This window comes from Lissotriton vulgaris, chromosome 3_2 (assembly GCF_964263255.1).
Source record: "Lissotriton vulgaris chromosome 3_2, aLisVul1.2, whole genome shotgun sequence".
In the NCBI taxonomy this organism is placed as follows: Eukaryota; Metazoa; Chordata; class Amphibia; order Caudata; family Salamandridae; genus Lissotriton; species Lissotriton vulgaris.
This window is the reverse complement of record NC_141690.1, coordinates 7,555,789-7,574,745: the sequence shown is the minus strand read 5'-3', so window position 1 is coordinate 7,574,745 and position 18,957 is coordinate 7,555,789. Positions and strand designations below refer to the sequence as shown.

Genomic DNA, 18,957 nt, shown 5'->3' with positions numbered 1-18,957 from the left:
GAGGGAGGTATTGGGGACGGCGACGATCCGGATCCAGAAGCGGATCCAGTGGGGCCCTGCGGCGGCGTCAGGCCAAAGCACCCGACCTGCTAGGGCCCCCAGACGGGTTCACTGGGCCCAAAGGCGCCGCAGGACCCGTCGGAGGAGAGAGGGACCTCATGGCCATGAGGAAGCGCTCGATCTCCTCCGGCGTTGATTGCTGCCCAGGGACCGGAGAGTATGGGGCAGGTCACGACGCCCGCGACTCCGACGGAGCCGCGTGGGCTAAGTCACCCGAACTCCCGGCTGCATCGCGCGAGCGTCGGAAGAGTGATGAAGTCTCTTCGACTTCTTGTGCTTACCTGACGACGACTTCAACCCCGAGGAATGTTGTTGACTCCCGGAGCTATGATGGCTCCGCCCTCGCGACCGGTCCCTCGACCTCCGTCCGAACCGGGGCCGACTGCCAGACTCCAGCCGCTTGCAGGACCGCTCCCGCCTAGCCTTTGAGGTTAAGGCCCGACAGTCGGAACAGATCTTCTCGTCATGATCAACACTGAGACAGTGGAGGCACCGACGGTGAGGGTCGGTGACCAACATCAGTCGGTCGCAGTCCCCACAAGGCTTAAAACCTGGCATCCCAACTGCCACCGATCAGAGTCGGAGATTCGAAGAATTGATCTAAAAGATCTCAAAAAAGTTAGTCAAAAAGTGACTAATGTACCACTTTTTCCAGATCTGCGCTGCTGGCGCGGAAAAAAGAATAACTGACATCAGCCCGAGGAGGCGGCATCTAAGTACTCCCACGACGTCATCACGGCGCCGACGACTGACCCGCAGATGACGCCTACCGACGTGCAAGGGTACTGCTACGCAAAAATTTCCGGATCCAGTCTGACGCCTGGGGATATTTTAAGGTAAGGAATCTAATACTAACCTGTTTCTTGCAGATTGTCACCCCCTGAGGCATGATAGGAATCTAGGGGTCATGGCTCCCTTAATGGCACGGTAGTGGCAGTTATTTTCTGTGTAGTTATATGGGTTAGCTTTTCAACACTATGTTTTCTACAATGAGCCTGTGAGCTGGCAATGCTTTCATTCCTCTTTGCAGGAATATGTTTTCTGCTGTGCATTAAAGCATTTTCAAATATGCTTTATTTTTCTCCTGCTATTTTCTTTGGTTTGTGTATATGTGCAAAGAGTTCTAACAGCATTACTCAGCTTTTGGTTTATGGAAGGCTGCATTTGTATATATCCATATATATCCATATATATCCATACTAATATAATAAAGAGAGCCCAAACCTTTGAGGCGTGTAATCTCAGGAACCACAGCACCAATCACAACACCCAATACAGCGTTGGAAAGGGCAGTTGCAGCAGAAGGACATAGGCTATGCAGACGCCCACCATATACATTTAAAAGGCAAAAGAACTGTGCCAGCAAAGTAGTCCCTTGTGGGCGTGCCTGCGTTGTACTGTGGGCGTGCCCTGGGGGAGTGACAAACGCTGGGGGCGTGTGGTACGTTCCACCCTTCATGCCATGTCTCATATTGTGTGCTAATCCCACCCTGCTCCCTTTAAATACCCCTGTACCTCATAATCATAACCCACCCTTACTCCTTAAAATACCCCAACACCCTTAAAGACGAACCCATCTTAACCCTATAAATATACCCTGTACCCCAAAACCCAAACCTATCCCTTAACCCTAAAAATACCCCTGTACCCCCAAACCTAGCCCTGAACCCAAAAAATACCCCTGTACCGCAAACCTAGTCCTGAACCCAAAAAATACCCCTGTACCCCAAAACCCAAACCTACCCCTGAACCCTAAAATACCTCTGTACCCCAAAACCCAAACCTAACCCTAAAATACCCCTGTACCCCAAAACCCAAACCAACCCCTGAACCCTAAAAATACCCCTGAACCCTAAAAATAACCCTGTACCCCAACATCTAAACCTACCCTTGAACCCTAAAATACCACTGCACCCCAAAACCCAAACCTAGCCCTGAACCCTAAAAATACCACTACCCCCAAAGCCCAAACCTAGCCCTGGAGCCTTAAAATACCCCTGTACCCTCAAACCTAGACCTGAACCCTAAAAATACCACTGTACCCCAAAACCCAAAACTATATCTGAACCCTTAAAATACCCAAGCACCCCAAAACATAGGATAAACACGATATATCCAGAGCAAAGTTGAACAGTTATATTGTACAATCCGTCAATCAAAAGTAAAACATCATATTCCAAGATAAGTGTCAGTCTTCTTTAATGTTCACAACAGAATCCTTTTGATTACTAGCCAACACGTATTTCGTCTAATTAGCAGTATATGCATTTAGACTTCATCAGGGCAGCGCATGTAATTACGAAGCTGGCGACACCACTGACTACCAGTTCCAAGTGGTGCGATAAGGGAGTATATTAGGAGTTCAGAGTAGGTTCCACGAAGAAGTAACACCTCAAGTTTAAAAGGTATCGAGTCCCTCGTCAGGGCAAAGTCCGGTCACACAATCGAGTAGATCTCATATTCCAAATATCGGTGGCAGCACGAGTACGGCGTCTAGACCCCAAAACATATACCTTAGTACCCCAAAACATATACCCCTATACCAATACTTACCTTATCCAAAGATTTTTTTAAAACATGCTTTTACCATTCATGCATTTACAAAGAATTTCGTTGTAAATGTATGCGTGGTAAAAGCATATAAAATGTAATGCCATGCGTTATAATGGCATTGCGGAGTCATGGTACTTTCGTAATGAAAGTATGCGGAGTGATGGTATGCGGAAAGAAAGTTGCGGAATAATGGGTGTTCACCCTCCCCCGGTAAGTACATTGGTGGCACGGCGGCCCACATCTCCAGCAACTTACTCATATTTTTTTACCACCCATTTGAAAAATGCACAGGTCTCTCTCATTGATGGCCAGCACAGACATACACTTTTAGACACACCTCCCACCACAAGTTCTAGAATTGTGAACTTTAGAGCTGGGGAGCTACGTTCGAATCTCGGCATCAGCTCAACATCCTGTGATCCCCGGCAAATCGCTTTGTCTCCCCGTGCCTACCACAAATGAAAGTCTTCTTCTGTAATGTAAATTGTCCTCATGCCATGTTGTCAAGTTCGCACTATATAATATTGCAAGGAAAAATAAAGTAGGGAAACTCTAGTTCACACACTACTGAATGCGCACTCTTAAGTGCATCAGCAGTTAACTGTGAATCGGAGCGTTTCACAGGCCTGTCACAGATAAGAAATGCTATCTAAACGAAACCCTACAAAACAATATACTACTGGCCGGCAGCAATTCATACCCGAACAACGGCTGCTAAAAATATATATATATCTATCTAAACCCATGCCGAAATGCATCCGCCATTTAAAGAGAATTGCTTTAATAAAGATGCTTCCTGAACTTCCTCACGGGCCTCTGCTCTCTTCTTGCTGTTGGGAGATATATATATATATCTCCCAACAGCAAGAAGAGAGCAGAGGCCCGTGGGGGAGTTCAGGAAGCATCTTTATTAAAGCAATTCTCTTTAAATGGCGGATGCATTTCGGCATGGGTTTTGCCTTCTTCAGCGCCTAGAGAAATATGTGGGGATGTGAGTGAGAGCCGTAGTAATGAAGTGTCCAGTCGCCCACTGATAGGGTGACATCCGACTCCGCCCCCGCCTCTGATGATGCAGCTCACCTGACGACTGGAGGCTGCCATGTGGACTACAGGACCCAGCATGCCGTGAAGTGGCGTGGTGAGTGCTGCGGGAACAAATGGATGTTGGTATAAATCCGGGGCAAGAATTACAATCGGAGACGCAAAGCAATGCCCCAATAGGCAATGCAACCTGCAGCAATTCTGGTATAATTCTCTCTACAATTGAGCTAAATGCAGCCGAAATTCAAATATTATCTTTAGGATTGTCATTCAGTCCGGAGAGTAATTTTCGTTATGCTCAGACCAGAGTTGAAATATATCAGTATATTCGTAAGCTTAAACTTAAGAAATTCTTTTCCACAAGAGGAACGAATATGCTACTTACCAGTATGCATCTGTTCTTGGCATGTAGGGCTGCTGACATTCATATCTGTGCATAGATCGCCGCCTAGTGTTGGGTCCGGATGATTGCACATTGTTGTCCTGGAAGAGTCTTCGAAGTATCACGAGATAGGTGGCTCCTCCCCTGGACTACAGTGCGCATGGGCATCGACTTCATCCCCAGATTGTTTTTAGCCATTGTGGCCAAGATGGAGTGAAACTCAGTGAATGATGACCATGCTATGAGTATATGTGAATACTGCAGCTGCTACAGGCGCCGGGGAGGAGGGCGGGCGATATGAATGTCAGCAGCTCTACATGCCAAGATCAGATGCATACTGGTAAGTAGCATATTCGGTTCGAGGCATGTGGGCTGCTGAATTCATATCTGTGCATAGAATACATAGCAGTCCCTCCATTAGCGTAGGCTGCCCGTGCCAGCTGCAGCAGTTTGAAAAAGTGTTTTGAGAACAGCCTGCCCTACAGCTGCCTGCTGTTTGGAGTGCACATCAACACAGTAATGCTTAGTAAATGTGTGTGTGGTAGACCATGTGGCTGCTCTACATATGTCTTCCAAAGGAATATTTCCAAGGAATGCCATAGAGGCCCCTAACTTCCTGGTGGAGTGGGCTCTTGGTGGAATGGTAAGAGTGCGTTTTGCTTTTAGATAGCAGATCTGGATACATTTAATGATCCATCTAGCAATACCAGCCTTGGAAATAGGGTTATCTTTGTGGTGTGGTGCAAAGGCGACAAAGTTGCTTAGTTTTCCTAAAATCCTTGGTCCTATCTATGTAATACATTAGGGCCCATTTAACGTCAAGGGTATGGAGCATCCGCTCCGCCAGTGACTCAGGATTTTGAAAGAAAACAGGTAATTCGATTGTTTGGTTGATGTGAAACTGAGACACAACCTTGGGTAGAAATTTAGGGTTAGTGCGAAGCACTACCCTGTTGGAATGAATTTGGATAAATGGCTCTTGGCTAGTGAGGGCTTGCAACTCACTAACCCGCCGTAGCGATGTAATTGCTATGAGGAAAGCCACTTTCCATGTCAAGAAATGAATCTCGCAGGAATGCAGCGGTTCAAAGGGAGGACCCATCAGCCTGGTAAGGACCACATTGAGGTTCCACTCAGGAGCTGGTGGAGTCCGTGGCGGAATGACTCGTTTGAGTCCTTCCAGAAAAGCTTTGATGGCAGGCACCCTGAAGAGGGAGAGGTGCTGCCTATTTTGGAGATAAGCGGCCATTGCAGACAGATGAATGCGAATGGAAGCATAGGCCAGATTACACTTGTATAGATGGGAAAGGTAACAGATGATGTTCTGAATAGAAGCATCCAGCGGGTTAATGTTGTGGTCAGCACAATAAATGACAAACCGCTTCCATTTTGCCGCATAGCATGCTCTAGTGGTGGGCTTTCTTGCCTCCCGAATGATGTCCATACAGTCGGCAGGTAAGTGCCGGTAGCCAAATTCTAGGACTTCAGGAGCCAGATCGAGCTGTTGCGGATCTGGGTGCTGAATGTCGCCATGGCTCTGCGTCAGAAGGCTGGGTGTGAGGTGTAGCCTCTGATGCGGCACCACGGACAGTTCTAGAAACGTGGTGTACCATGGTTGACGAGCCCACGTTGGAGCAACCAGGATGAGAGTCATCGAGTGCTGCCTGAGCTTGCGTGCCACCAGCGGTATCAGAGGTGCTGGGGGAAAGTGTACGCAAATTTGCCTGACCAGTTCATCCATATCGCATTGCCCTGCGACTGCGGGTGTGGGAACCTGGCGGCGAAGCTTTGGCATTTTGCGTTCTCCCTTGTGGCGAACAGGTCTATCTCTGGATGACCCCATCTTTGGAAGTACGGCTGGAGTACTGATGGATGTATCTCCCACTCGAGCATTTGGTGGCTGTGCCTGCTGAGCAGGTCCAAAACTGATGTGTTCTGAGCACACCTATTTTTTCAAAAATAAATATGCTGTAACCAATTCTATTGATCTGTGTGCTGCAACTAATAGAGTATACCCAAATACCCTTAAATTTAAACATGAAAATATGGCTGGTCAACACACTGTTGACTCAGACTTAGCTGCGCACAACTTAAATGATATCTAGCGATCAGACACTTTTTATACTTTCTATTAATGCAGTTTATTCATGTTAACACTCAATGAATACCCTCAGAAACATTGTGTTATAATTGCATAAACATGATTTCATCAAAAATCCATTATCAAAGCAATACAATACAACTTTTACAATGAAGAAAACAAACTCTTTTTTTATATGTTGTTATTCGCCCAATGCATTTCGGGACTATTGTGGGTGTAGGAGTTTTTGCTTTTGTTTCACTGGTTTACGACTTTCTCTGGCTGTGGGCCTGCTAATCAGACCCACAGCCTAGCTGTTCTCTCACTAAATTACAACGTGTACCTTAGGTGCATTTACCAATTGGTACTGGGCCACCTTATCAGACCCTGTAACTCAGGGCATAGGTGTACCCAGGGCCTACCAGGGGCTGCAGCATGTATTATGCCACCCCTGGCTGGCCATCTAAATCTGACACAACTGGCTGCATGACAGCTGGGGCAAGGTGGTGTAATCACCCTTTGCTTTAGATATAGTATACCTATATCTAACCCTAAAATGGACACACAGATTCCTATCAGTCACTCCTATGGCAGGCCTTGACAATCCTGAAGGCAGAGTGCTTGGAATCGTGTGAGATGGTGCTCTGGCATGAGCTGAGCCTGTCTGCAGCTTGCGGAACCAAGTCCTAATAGCTGTTCCATGATAACGCGTACAATATACTCTTAAGTGCATTGTAATCCTCGCGGTTAAATGCTATCTTTGGTATCGCTTTATCAAAACATGTCTAGTAAGGTGTCATACGAATTGGAATACTAACCCCTCGCCAATTCTGGTGACAGGGTTAGCATTCCACCCTTCTAGAGGGACACGACATGTATGTAACTGTTAACCCCGGTTAAAGTTAACTCAAGCCTCAGCATCACAAAATGGATGCTGCCACCACAGACACAAGTTTGACCCCCTGCAGCTGGAAGTCCTTCCAGCGAGGGGAGCTTGGACAAAGGGTTTCCTGTCCGGGGCGGTGCTAGCACCATCCCAGACAGGGTTTTGTGTATCCTGGGTAGGCAGGGCTTTACAGGAAGGTGACTGCAAGTGGCACCCCGGTGCTCACTACGCATCTGCCGGCTAGAACCAGTTCCAGGGGCACACCAGCCCCTGAGCTGGGGAAAGTCCGGCATGGGAGAGGGGTGTAACCACCCCCCTTCCTGGTCCCACCCCTAGGGCAGGACCTAGTCGCGTACCCACCCCTTTCTTTAGGATAAAGGCAGGATCATCTTTGAATCAAGAAACTACTCTCTACGAAAGGAACTCTCAACTCTTCTCAAGATTTCTCCCTTGTGGCTAAGGAGTAGTCACCCTGCATCCGCAGGCACCATCTAAGAACACTGCGGTTTGCTGCACGTCCTTCCTCCGGAATCCGACCGACCAGCACGACGAGACCCGGCTTCCCTGGCACCTCTGACCTCTACCTACCTCTACAGCTAAGCTGAGAACCGTAGGTGCGACAAGACCTCGAGGGACCGGCCATCATCGGAACTGCACGACTTCTATCCAGCACGACAGCCGAGGGATCCTCTGGTGAGTGCTTTGGGGTCTGAGAAGCCCGACCCTGAGCAGCTCCAGCACCGAAGACCAGCCCCCCAGCATCGACGAGATCTGCGTGGGGCCCTTCTGCTTTTTGGCTGCTCACCGCGTTATCTGGCTACTAGCCCGCTGGCTTGTGGCCTTCCCGACGACGACATCACCACTGCTAGTCTGGTTGCTCCAGACTGGCCCTTGCTCCCTTCCAAAAGAGGAGCACCCCGGACCCTCCTGGTCCACACCAGACGCCATTTTAGGTCCACCGCGTGGGCTTGAATTTGCCAAGATTGTTGCCCCAATCCTGGGCCCAGCGACGTCGACAGCATCAACCATCGTGGGACAGCTCGCACCTCCATCCTGGTTGCCGACAACGCCTCCTGGTCCGTGAGACTGCAGAGCCCAGCGTCGCCCACTCACCTGGTCGAGGTGACTCCATCCGGTGCCATCCTGGTGCCCAACTGATCACTGGCTAGTGATTCAGGACTTGGTCCCCTCTGCTTACAGGTGTCTTCCATCTTCGATCCAGGCTTGGATCCATCGAACAATCTTCACTGGTCGCCTGCCAGCAACTCCTTCTTTCAGGCTCCTGGTTCGTCGACGAGGATTCCCGACGTCTTTTCAGACCTATGCAGCCGCATCCCCTGGGCTAGGTAACTTCGGCATTTCGGTGCCCCAGCAAAGCCTCACTATCCAAGGGTCCAGATCCACTTTCGTTTTCGACCTACCTAGTCGGGTTCGCCCGAGAACACTAACTTTGCTTTTACTAGCATCCATAGACTTTGTCCCGCATCCCGCATGAGAGTGCACACTCTGCACCCGAGTCCCCTAGGCCTCCTACTAGTAATCTGAAGGTTCAGTAACGTAGTCCTAGCGATTCCAAAGCCTATTAGTCCAGTACTTACCTGCTAGTAATTTCGCATTCCACTTTTAGAGTATTTGGTTTTTCGTGCCCCTCGGGCATTTGTGTAAATTGTGCAACTTAAAGTATTTTCGTAAGAGTTTTGTTGTGTGCTTAGTACCCTGTCCTCAAAGAGTACAGGGCTGCTCTAAATAAATACACTGTTTATTTTCATAACACTTTTGTGGTGTCCTTTCACTTGGTGTTCAAGGGGTATATGTGATGGTATAACAGCTGGCTTAACACGCCCTCTAGAGTTTAGCCTAAAGACTGCTCTTGTCCATGCTACTAGGATAGCTGGTCTATCGGTTGACTTACAACCAATCATCATAAGGGTTGTTTGGACTGATACATAGTGATCACTAGAATAGTGAACACTGAATATCAGGCCAACTTCTCACAGTGGGGTCCCTTCGTCAGGGGCAACACTGAAAAATAAAATATAATGTACAGGCGCATAAGTATGTTGTACAAATTCAATGGTAACATACTAAAATAAGCTTTTTAGACTCCTCCACCTAAAGTTAGCACCCAAGGTGTGAATAGTGTGGAAAAAATAAATACAAAATGGTGAAAACCACTCACACAAGAACACGAAGGCCACTCCCTCTGGCTTTCATGAGACTGCTATGAACTCAAACCGTCTCCTATAAGAGCAATGTGAATGGTAAAATAACCAGTGTTGATCAAAATCTGCCACTATACAACACTGAACGTTTAGACGCGAATGCATACCTGCTTGTCTAATGAGTCTGCGCAACGCGTTAATCCAATGCTGCTCAAAGGCTCTCCGTCTTCAAGTTACACGTTCCTATCACACAAAAAATACCCCAGTCACTAATAGTCTAAATGCGGTAATGAAAACCGTAAGATTTCACACTGCTGCATCGGTTCTTACCTTATTCTAAAGTACGCTGCTCATGACCAAACCACTCGGTTTTCCTCTACCCTCTAGAATCACCGGCAAAGTAATGACACATGTCGGAACGAGACATTTCCTTGTATAACTTTACTAACGGCTCATTCTATTGGAGAATCACCCAAAATATCAACGAATCAGCTAAGCTTTAACTGACACGGCTGGGCTACGTCAGAAGTCAATACAAAAAAATAACTTAAACCGCGCGAAACCATGAACAAATAGCTACAGCTGAAAACCGACGTGCTGCATAAAGTGTCAATACAAAAAACTTTAGCAACTAGGATCCCTAAACAATACTCAGTGTTCAGAATGTCTAAACACTCGTCCTCTAAATATACCAATAAAGCACTGTGCCGATATACAAAACTGTGCATCCCCAATAAGCTCCGCATTAGCATAGCGAAAATGTCATGACTGTTGCAATGATAGAACTAAATGTGCAAATAAACTGACTCAACAAACTGCAAAAATAAAGAATAATAGAGTATGAAAAAACAGGAAATGAGTGAAAAAATAAACAATTAGTATAATCACAGAATGTGTTACCATTCTTTTGTTAAAAGCAGGACAACGATAGTTACAAAAACGTTTGAAAAACATTTTTACAGATAGCTACTCAGTTCAATTCGGTCATTAAGACCCCCGGGGGTCAGAGTACCAAGCATTTTAATCCAATATGATTCTCTCTGCAGTAATTTTTTGTTTATATCAGTACCTTCTTTCAATGACACAATTTCAAGAATTGTAAATCTCAGTTGGGCTATAGAATGCTTTTTTTCTTGCCAATGTGTAGCTAAAGGTGATGTCATGGATTTATTACGTATTCTGCTCTTATGTTCTGATATGCGAATTTTAAGATTTTGCTCAGTCTTTCCTACATATAAGAGCCCGCATGGACATTTGATAGTGTATATGACTTGACTGTTATTACAGTCACCTTCAAATTTTAATTTGATGATTCTTCCTGATTGTGGGTGGGTGATTTCATTGCCAACAATTGCATTATTACAATGCACACAATTTGCACATCTCCTCATCCCTTTGAAATTTTTCTTTCTAGGGATCTCTGTTTGCTTCAGCAATTCTTTCAAATTCTTGGAACGAGTATAAGCGAATAGAGGTTTATCCGTGAAACTGTTCTGAAAATCATTTTCATGTTGTAAAAGTTCCCATCTTTGGTGAATAATATTTTTGATCTTTTGAGAGTTGGTTGAATATTTAGAAACAAACATGTTGCGTCTTTGTACATTCTTTTGTTGTTTGGATAGCAGAGATATGCGATTCTTTTCAAGCGCCTTTATTTGTGCTGTCTCAAGCAGTTCTGTAGGATAACCTCTCTTTTTGTAATTTTCCTTGTATTCATTGATGTATTCAATGCATTCATTTTGTTGAGTCACTATTCTCCTTATCCTTAGGAATTGTGAATATGGTAGGTTTTTCAACAGATTCTGAGGATGAAAACTTTGGAAGTGTAACATGCTGTTTTTATCAGTAGGTTTCCGATAGAGTGAAGTGTTGATACGTTCTCCCTCTAGCTCTACATTCACATCCAAATATGCAATCTTGGATCTACTTGTTGTGTGTGTGACTTGAATCCGTGGGTTCCTTGAGTTTAGTGTCAGTATATTCTGGTTCAATTGTGCTTCTGTGCCGGACCATATAAAAAAAATATCATCAATGAAGCGACAAAAGAATTCAAGATTGTCAGTCCAATCTTTATGTGCAAAGATATGTTCTTCCTCAAATTTAGCCATGTAGGTATTTGCATATACTGGAGCCCCAGTAAAGCCCATCGATGTTCCATTAAGCTGCATATAAAATCTGTCCGACCACCTGAAGTAACTGTTTTGTAAACAAAACTGTGTGAGCTCAAGTAAGAATACTGGGTTCAGTTCAATTTCCGGGTGTTGTAACAACATCCATTCTTCAGCCTCAAGTCCATCAGTGTGCCCAATAGAGGTATACAGTGACACAACATCTATAGTACACAGAATGTATTCTCTTCCAGCTTTTAATTGTATCGTCGCCAACTTGAGTAGGAAATCCGTTGTGTCTTGTATGTAGGTGTGCCATTTTTGGATGAAAGGTTGCAAAAAATAGTCAATTATCTGTCCTGCTGGCTCAAAAATTGAATTGCAACCCGACACAATAGGTCGAAAAGGTGGGTCTTCCAATGATTTGTGCACTTTAGGCAACATGTAAATTTTTGGTCTACTAGGATTTTTTACCATAAGGAATTTTGCCATATTCGGTGTAATCCAGTCTTCATCTATAGCTTTGTCTATCAGTGATTGTAGTATCCTTTGAATTTCAACTGTGGGGTCTTGTTGCAGCAGTAAATAAATGTTAGTATCATTCACATGTTCTTGAACCTTCCTTTGGTAGAATTCTGTATCCATCAATACTAATGCTCCACCTTTATCCGCTTTTTGAAAGGTTAGCTCTGTTTTTGTCCCAAGTTGAGTCAATATACTTTTTCCAACCTGTTCAAATTATTGGGAGTTTTCCTGTTTTTTTTTTTTTTTGGAAGACCTTTATTTAGCAGAGCACAACATACAATATTCCCGCCTACAACCCAGCGGGCCGGCCAATCAATCAGAGCATCGTTAATACCAGAACATGAGAGACACAGCCCCTGTGCCGTCAACTCGGGAGTACGGCGGCGTTGTAAAGTGCTTGTGCTTGCAAACGTGAGGCATTAGGCAGGATGATAAAGGTCCATTTTTAGTTTAGTGCATAGGGTAAAGACAACAGATTCTAAATGTCTTTTTTATAAAAAGGTGGGAACAAACAAAGAACAAGCTCCCCTTTAACTTGGTCGTTAAGTTACTTCACAGTTAGGTACAATGCAGTTCCGGTGCATGAGCAATGTCCAATCACACTTAAGTGCTTAGAGTCAGTGAGTAAGAAGATGTATTATATGTCCAGCGAGCTAGCCTGCGTGGTCGGAGGAGGCTCGCAGATGTTGCCCCTGTAGTCGTTCCACCTGGACCAGACTTCCACCCACTTACGGGGACAACCTCTAGTTACATACACTGTCTTCTCCTGCAACATACACCAGTCCATGTCACATTGCCAATCTCTCAGCCTCGGTGGGTTAGGAGCACCCCACAGTCTAGCAATATTTCGTTTTGCCACCATTTGCCCAAGCGTTACCCAGAGTTTCCCTTTAGGCGACAAGTCAGTAGGTTCCCATATGTTAAGAAGACATCTCTTGGCCTCTAGACGAATTTCAACCTCCCACACCTCTTGCATGCAGTGCACCACCCTCCTCCAGTACTTTTACACTTTTTGACATCCCAACAATATATGAAAAAAGGTACCCGTTGCCCCACATCCCCTCCTGCATAACCCGCCCCCCCCTCTTCCCATAAGTTGCAGCCTCGTACAAGAAATATAAATCCTATGCAGTATTTTCAGTTGAATTAGGCGCATTCGGGCCGATATAGCCACCTCGCGCGGCGAGGCAAGAGCATACATCCATTCTTCCTCGTCAATTTCCAACCCATCCGCAATCCATTTCTCTTTCAAGGGAAGGAGCAGGTCGGGGGATTATTAATCAATTTTTTGTATGTGAGAGAAATGGCGTGTTCTGGCATGTGGCCATCTAGTAGTCTATCCTCAAGGGGGGAGACTTGTGGCAGTTTGGTGTGGGGTGGAATGTTTGTCTGAAGGGAGTGTCTCACTTGCAGATATCTGAAGTATTCGGTGTGTGCCAGCTCGTACGTGTCCTGCAGATGAGCAAATGTGTGAATACCTGTAGGACCCAGGATGTCTTTTATTTGCGAGATCCCAATCCGGTCCCATTCCAGGAACCCTTTTGAACGGCCCAAGTTGCCTAATTGTTCAGAGGCCCAGAGAGGTGTAGCCATGGTGAGGACCCCGGACCATCCCAGTTTTTTCTGAGCCATGTGCCAGATCTGTACCGAGTGTTGTGTAGGCCCAGTGAGTTGATGTTTTCCCACCCTAGAGTAGAGTGCGGTCTCATAGTTCCCCCCAGGGAGCAGCCATCTGTCCATCCCGTATGCCGGGTCATTCCCATCCCCATAGGTCCCTTGATTAATGGCTGCGAGATGGGCCGCCCAGTAGTACTTACGGATGTCGGGGAGGGCTATGCCACCATCATACCATCCCAGTGTGAGTTTGGACATCGCAATGCGTGGGGCGCCTGCCCACAGGAGGTCACGTTGCGCCGCCTCAATTGCTGTGAAGTAGGCATTGGGCACCAGGTCAGGGTAGTTTTGGAGAGCGTAAAGGAATCTTGGCAGCGCCATCATTTTAAATAAGGCAGCTCAGCCCAATAGTGACAATGGCAGGGTCTGCCAGGACTTTGCCTCCCTCTGGAGCCGTCTGAGGGGCGGTTGAAGGTTGCGCTCATAGGACAGGTCCTTATCCTTCGTGATGAACACCCCCAGGTATGTGAAGCCGTCCTCCACTACTGTGATGGGACATGTGTCGGGGAGCCGGGGGGGGGTTCCCGCGCAGTACGTACAGAGACGATTTGCCCCAGTTGATCCGAGGGAGTTTTCCTGTTTTGTCTGTAGTTTAATTTTTTCAAATCCTTCGTTACCAAGGTCTCAAAAAGATCCAATGTCTTATGTGAAGTCGGTGCTTCAAATGTGCTTTTAGGTCAAAAAATATCTATCTTTTTTGTTGTTTGGTTTTCATCTTTAGGTACAATGTTGTCAAAGAAATTTCTCAATCTCAAATTTCTCATAAATTTATAGAAAGCAATTCCATCTTCAAATTTAGAGCCTGTGTACGTGGGAACGAATGTTATGCCTTTGTTCAAAATTCTCTCTTCGTGAATAGTCAAAGGGTACTTAGAAATGTTTATTACAAGGGTTTCCCCTGGCTCCGCAGTCCTTTTTTGGATTTCTCCTTCTCTTTTTCTTTTTCCTCTCCTTGTTTTTTTGTTAATTCCTGCTCTGGTGGACGGTCTGTTTCCGAGACCTGGGGTAAAAAAAGACACCTGTGGTCCTGAAGTACTCGCTTTTTCTACCTGAGTTGTACCTGGTGGATGAGTTATTTTGATAGGTACTCGAGATGAATCAATGTCCTTATCTGTGGCTAGACTTTCCTCTGAGGAGGTCGTAGTTGGACGTCGAGTAAAGCGTCTTAGAGCATACACCTCTGCCCAGGTGTATGCTTCATTCAGCTTATAGTCTATTGTATCACGTTTGAACTTTCTTAGTTTGGTCTCCTGTAATTCTTTCCCATATTCATCCAGTTTAATGTTGAGGTCACTGAGAAATCTGCCTAGTTCATCTTCAGGCATTCTCTCAGCAAGATCTGTTCGTATGGTAGAAATTTCTGTTTTTAGCTCATCAATATTTTTCGCTAACTCCTCAATGATAAGAAGGATTAAATCCAACGAGCATTTGTTTAATATCTGGTACCATTTTTCCATAAATTGAGGATTATTTTGTAAGCGGTAGAGCATGGGTTTAATTGATAATCTGAGTCCTCTGGAGATCCATTTGACCTTGTGGTATTAAATCAACGTGGAAGCGTGTAGTCTCTGGTTTAATTCACGTTTAGCTGTAAATTCCAATTGTTTTAATTGATGTCCTATAGATCCACTGTGCGCCTGTAAATTACTGACTTCACTAATTAAGCCATACACTTCTGCTGCTTGTTCTGATGTATAGGCTCTTGTTATTGCTCTGTTATCTGTTAACGATGCTATTGATTCAAAAGAAATTTTAAATTCTTTCTTACTTGGGTGCTCTAGAGCTAAGGTGGGTAATATTTGATATCAAAACTGATGTGTTCTGAGCACAACTATTTTTTCAAAAATAAATATGCTGTAACCAATTCTATTGATCTGTGTGCTGCAACTAAGAGTATACCCAAATACCCGTAAATTTAAACATGAAAATATGGCTGGTCAACACACTGTTGACTCAGACTTAGCTGCGCACAACTTAAATGATATCTAGCGATCAGACACTTTTTATACTTTCTATTAATGCAGTTTATTCATGTTAACACTCAATGAATACCCTCAAACATTGTGTTATAATTGCATAAACATGATTTCATCAAAAATCCATTATCAAAGCAATACAATACAACTTTTACAATGAAGAAAACAAACTCTTTTTTATATGTTGTTATTCGCCCAATGCCACACTATTCACACCTTGGGTGCTAACTTTAGGTGGAGGAGTCTAAAAAGCTTATTTTAGTATGTTACCATTGAATTTGTACAACATACTTATGCGCCTGTACATTATATTTTATTTTTCAGTGTTGCCCCTGACGAAGGGACCCCACAATAGTTCCGAAATGAATTGGGCGAATAACAACATATAAAAAAGAGTTTATTGTTTTCTTCATTGTAAAAGTTGTATTGTATTGCTCCGCCATTTGATTGTCCTTGCCCGGGAGGTGTTCCGCCATGAGGAAGTTGTTCCTCTGAATGGCCTACTTCCACATGCTCTGAGCCAGATGAGACCGCTGCGGAGAGTGTGTTCCTCCCTGCTTTTGAATGTAGTACATGGCTGTCATGTTGTCCGTCCGGATCAACACGACCTTGTTGCACAGATGTACTTTGAAGGCTTTGAGTGCCATGAAGATTGCCATCAGTTCGAGAACATTGATGTGCATCTTCCGTTCTTGTTGCGTCCATAGGCCCTGCACTGTGTAATGGAGTACATGAGCTCCCCATCCCTGGAGAGAGGCGTCCGTCGTCAGGATGATCTGTGGCACAGGCTCTTGGAACGGTCGGCCCTTGCAAAGGTTTCGTGGATTCCACCAATGCAGAGAGTTGTATGCCCGACCGCTCACCAACACTAGGTCTTTCAACTGCCCGTGAGCCTGAGTCCACTGACGTGCTAAGCACTCCTGAAGCGGGCGCATATGTAGTCTCGCGTGCGGGACAATGGAAATGCAGGAGGCCATCATGCCTATCAACTGCATGAACACTCTTGCTGGAAGAGAGTGTTGAGGTCTGAATTTTTGGATCAGCGATTGAATGCTGTTGACTCACTGAATTTGGCTGTGCTGTGGCCGCCAGAGTGTCTATGGTCGCCCCCAGATACTGCCGTATGTGGGCCGGCTGGAGGTGGGATTTTGGGTAATTCAGTGAGAACCCCAGATCGTGCAGGAGGTGAATGGTGTGGGACACATGGTCGGCACACTGCTGGGCTGACTTCGCTTGGATGAGCCAGTCGTCCAGATAGGGGTAGACGTGGACGTTCTGCCGTCTCAGATGTGCCGCCACCGTCGCCAGGCACTTGGTGAACACCCTGGGTGCCGTGGTGACCCCAAAAGGAAAAACCCTGCACTGGTAGTGCTGGTTTTGGATGGTGAACCTGAGGTATTTTCTGTGTGAAGGATGTAGTGGAATGTGAAAGTACGCATCCTTTAAATCTAAAGTTGCGAGTAAGTCCCCCTGTTGAAGCAGAGGGAGCACCGGCTGCAGTGTTAGCATGTGGAAGTGCTCCGACAAGATGTAGAAGTTGAGGGGCCTGAGATCCAGGATGGGCCTGAGGGACCCGTCCTTTTTTGGAATCAGGAAGTACAGGGAGTAAACTCCTGTGCCTCTTTCCTGCATGGGCACGAGCTCTATTGCCCCTTTTTGCAGCAGGACGTTGACCTCCTGCTGCAATAAGTGCAAGTGCTCGTCCGACATAGGACGGTGCCTTGGGGGTATGTTGGGGGGAGTTGATGTTAACTCCAGGCAATAACCAAATTGGATAAGCTTTCTGACCCACCTGTCCGTGGTGATGGACTTCCACACGGGCAGGAACTGCTGGAGTCTCCCCCCGACCGGTGTTGTGTGGTCAGGGGGCAGTGACACAGAGTCACTGTTTGTTGGCGGTAGAGGACCTAGAGCTGTTGTTGCCACGTCCTCTGCCCTTGGCGCTGTTGCCGCGGTATCCACCACGACTTGTTGGCATAAGTAGTCTGGGTGTTGCCTTTGTAGAACAGCGCGGACTGCGAAAGCTGACCCCTGGAGGTGCCTCTAGTATTGGAGCGACGAAAGGACCCACCCCGAAACTGCTGGGACTGTAAGGCACCCATGGATTTTGCAGTGTCAGTGTCCTTTTTCATTTTTTCTAGGGTGGTGTCAACATCCGGGCCAAACAGGTGATCAGGATTGACTGTTTGGTTCAAGATGGTGGTCTGTATGTCTGGCTTGAAACCGGAAATTCTTAGCCAGGCATGTCTCCGGAGCATAACACTGGTGTTAATGGCGCGCGCAGCTGTGTCAGCCGCGTCTAGAGCGCACTTTATGGAAGCGTTGGAGATTAGCTTCCCCTCCTGGATTAGCATCTCAGCCCCTTCCTTGTATTGATCAGGCAGATGTTGCAAAAGGGTCTCTAGGGTATCGTAGTGCGCCCTGTCATAACGCGCTAGGAGCGCTTGTGTGTTTGAGATGCACCATATGTTAGCTGCCTGCGCAGCAACCCTCTTCCCCGAAGCCTCAAAGACCTTGGACTCTTTGTCTGGGGGAGGAGCATCACCCGTAGTCTGAGAGTTGGCCCTCTTGCGGGCATTCGAGACGACCAGGGAGTCCAGAGGCAACTGTCCTTTAATGTAAGTTGGATCAGTGGGCGCCGCTTTGTACTTTTTGTCAATCCTCGGGTTGATGACTCTTGCCCTGGTGGGTTCTTTGAAGACCTCAGCAGCGTGCTTTAAAACGCCTTTCAGCTTTGGCAGAGTTTTTACAGTCTTTTCAGACACAGAAAAGGTGTCAAAGAGGAAATCTACGTCCACAGGGTCAGCATGCAGCTGGACATTGTGATTGGCTGCTGCCCGCTCAATGAGGGCATTGAAAGCAGCAGAGTCCTCAGTAGGTGAAGTTTTAGCAGAGAAGAGCTGAGGGTCTTGACCTGAATGTGGATTCCCAGGCTCACCAACAGCAGACCAGACCTCTGTCACATCCTCAGGGTCTGTGTAGACTGGATAGCTATATTCATCCTCGTCGTCGCCCTCACCCTCGTCCACGTCGGAGTGAGCGGGCGAGACCTCGTGAAGTTGTGGTGAAATGGGTTCCACTAAAGCTGGGGCACCAGCAGAGTCCATTTTCCTCTTTAGGGGAATCTTGTTAGACTCCAATAGGGGTTCTGGAGTGATTTTCCTTTTAAGAAGGGAAAGTCTGCCCGTTTCGGCTGTAGGAAGGTACATCCTGACTATGGTTGCCCCCAACTTTTTGCCCTGTGTTTTAGCTGGTTTTGGACATAGTCGACCTGGGACCCTGCCAATCAGGACCCCAGGCCTACTGCTCTCTCTTTAAAATGGATTCCATGTACCCTAGGTACATTTCCAATTGGTACTGGGCCACCCTATCAGACCCTGTAACTCAGGGCATAGGTGTACCCAGGGCTGCCAGGGGCTGCAGCATGTATTATGCCACCCCTGGCTGGCCTCCTAAATTTGACACAACTGGCTGCATGACAGCTGGGGCAAAGTCGTGTAATCACCCTTT

At 46.4% G+C, this 18,957-nt stretch overlaps 2 protein-coding genes across 3 annotated transcripts in view; both read right to left on the bottom strand.

The window, feature by feature from the left end:
* The window catches only part of PDS5A (PDS5 cohesin associated factor A), a 1,517,933-nt gene that overhangs the window by 1,054,162 nt on the left and 444,814 nt on the right, over positions 1-18,957 (bottom strand). The gene's annotated exons all lie outside the window — the stretch shown is intronic.
* LOC147725289 (uncharacterized) overlaps positions 1-18,957 on the bottom strand; it is a 39,360-nt gene that overhangs the window by 9,691 nt on the left and 10,712 nt on the right. Inside the window, exons 2-3 of the mRNA XM_086964592.1 lie at positions 17,519-18,640; positions 14,532-14,810 (exon numbers count right to left, since the gene is read on the bottom strand). Coding sequence (XP_086820718.1) covers positions 14,532-14,810; positions 17,519-18,554 — 1,315 coding nt within the window. The 5' untranslated portion in view covers positions 18,555-18,640. The remainder of the gene's footprint in view (positions 1-14,531; positions 14,811-17,518; positions 18,641-18,957) is intronic.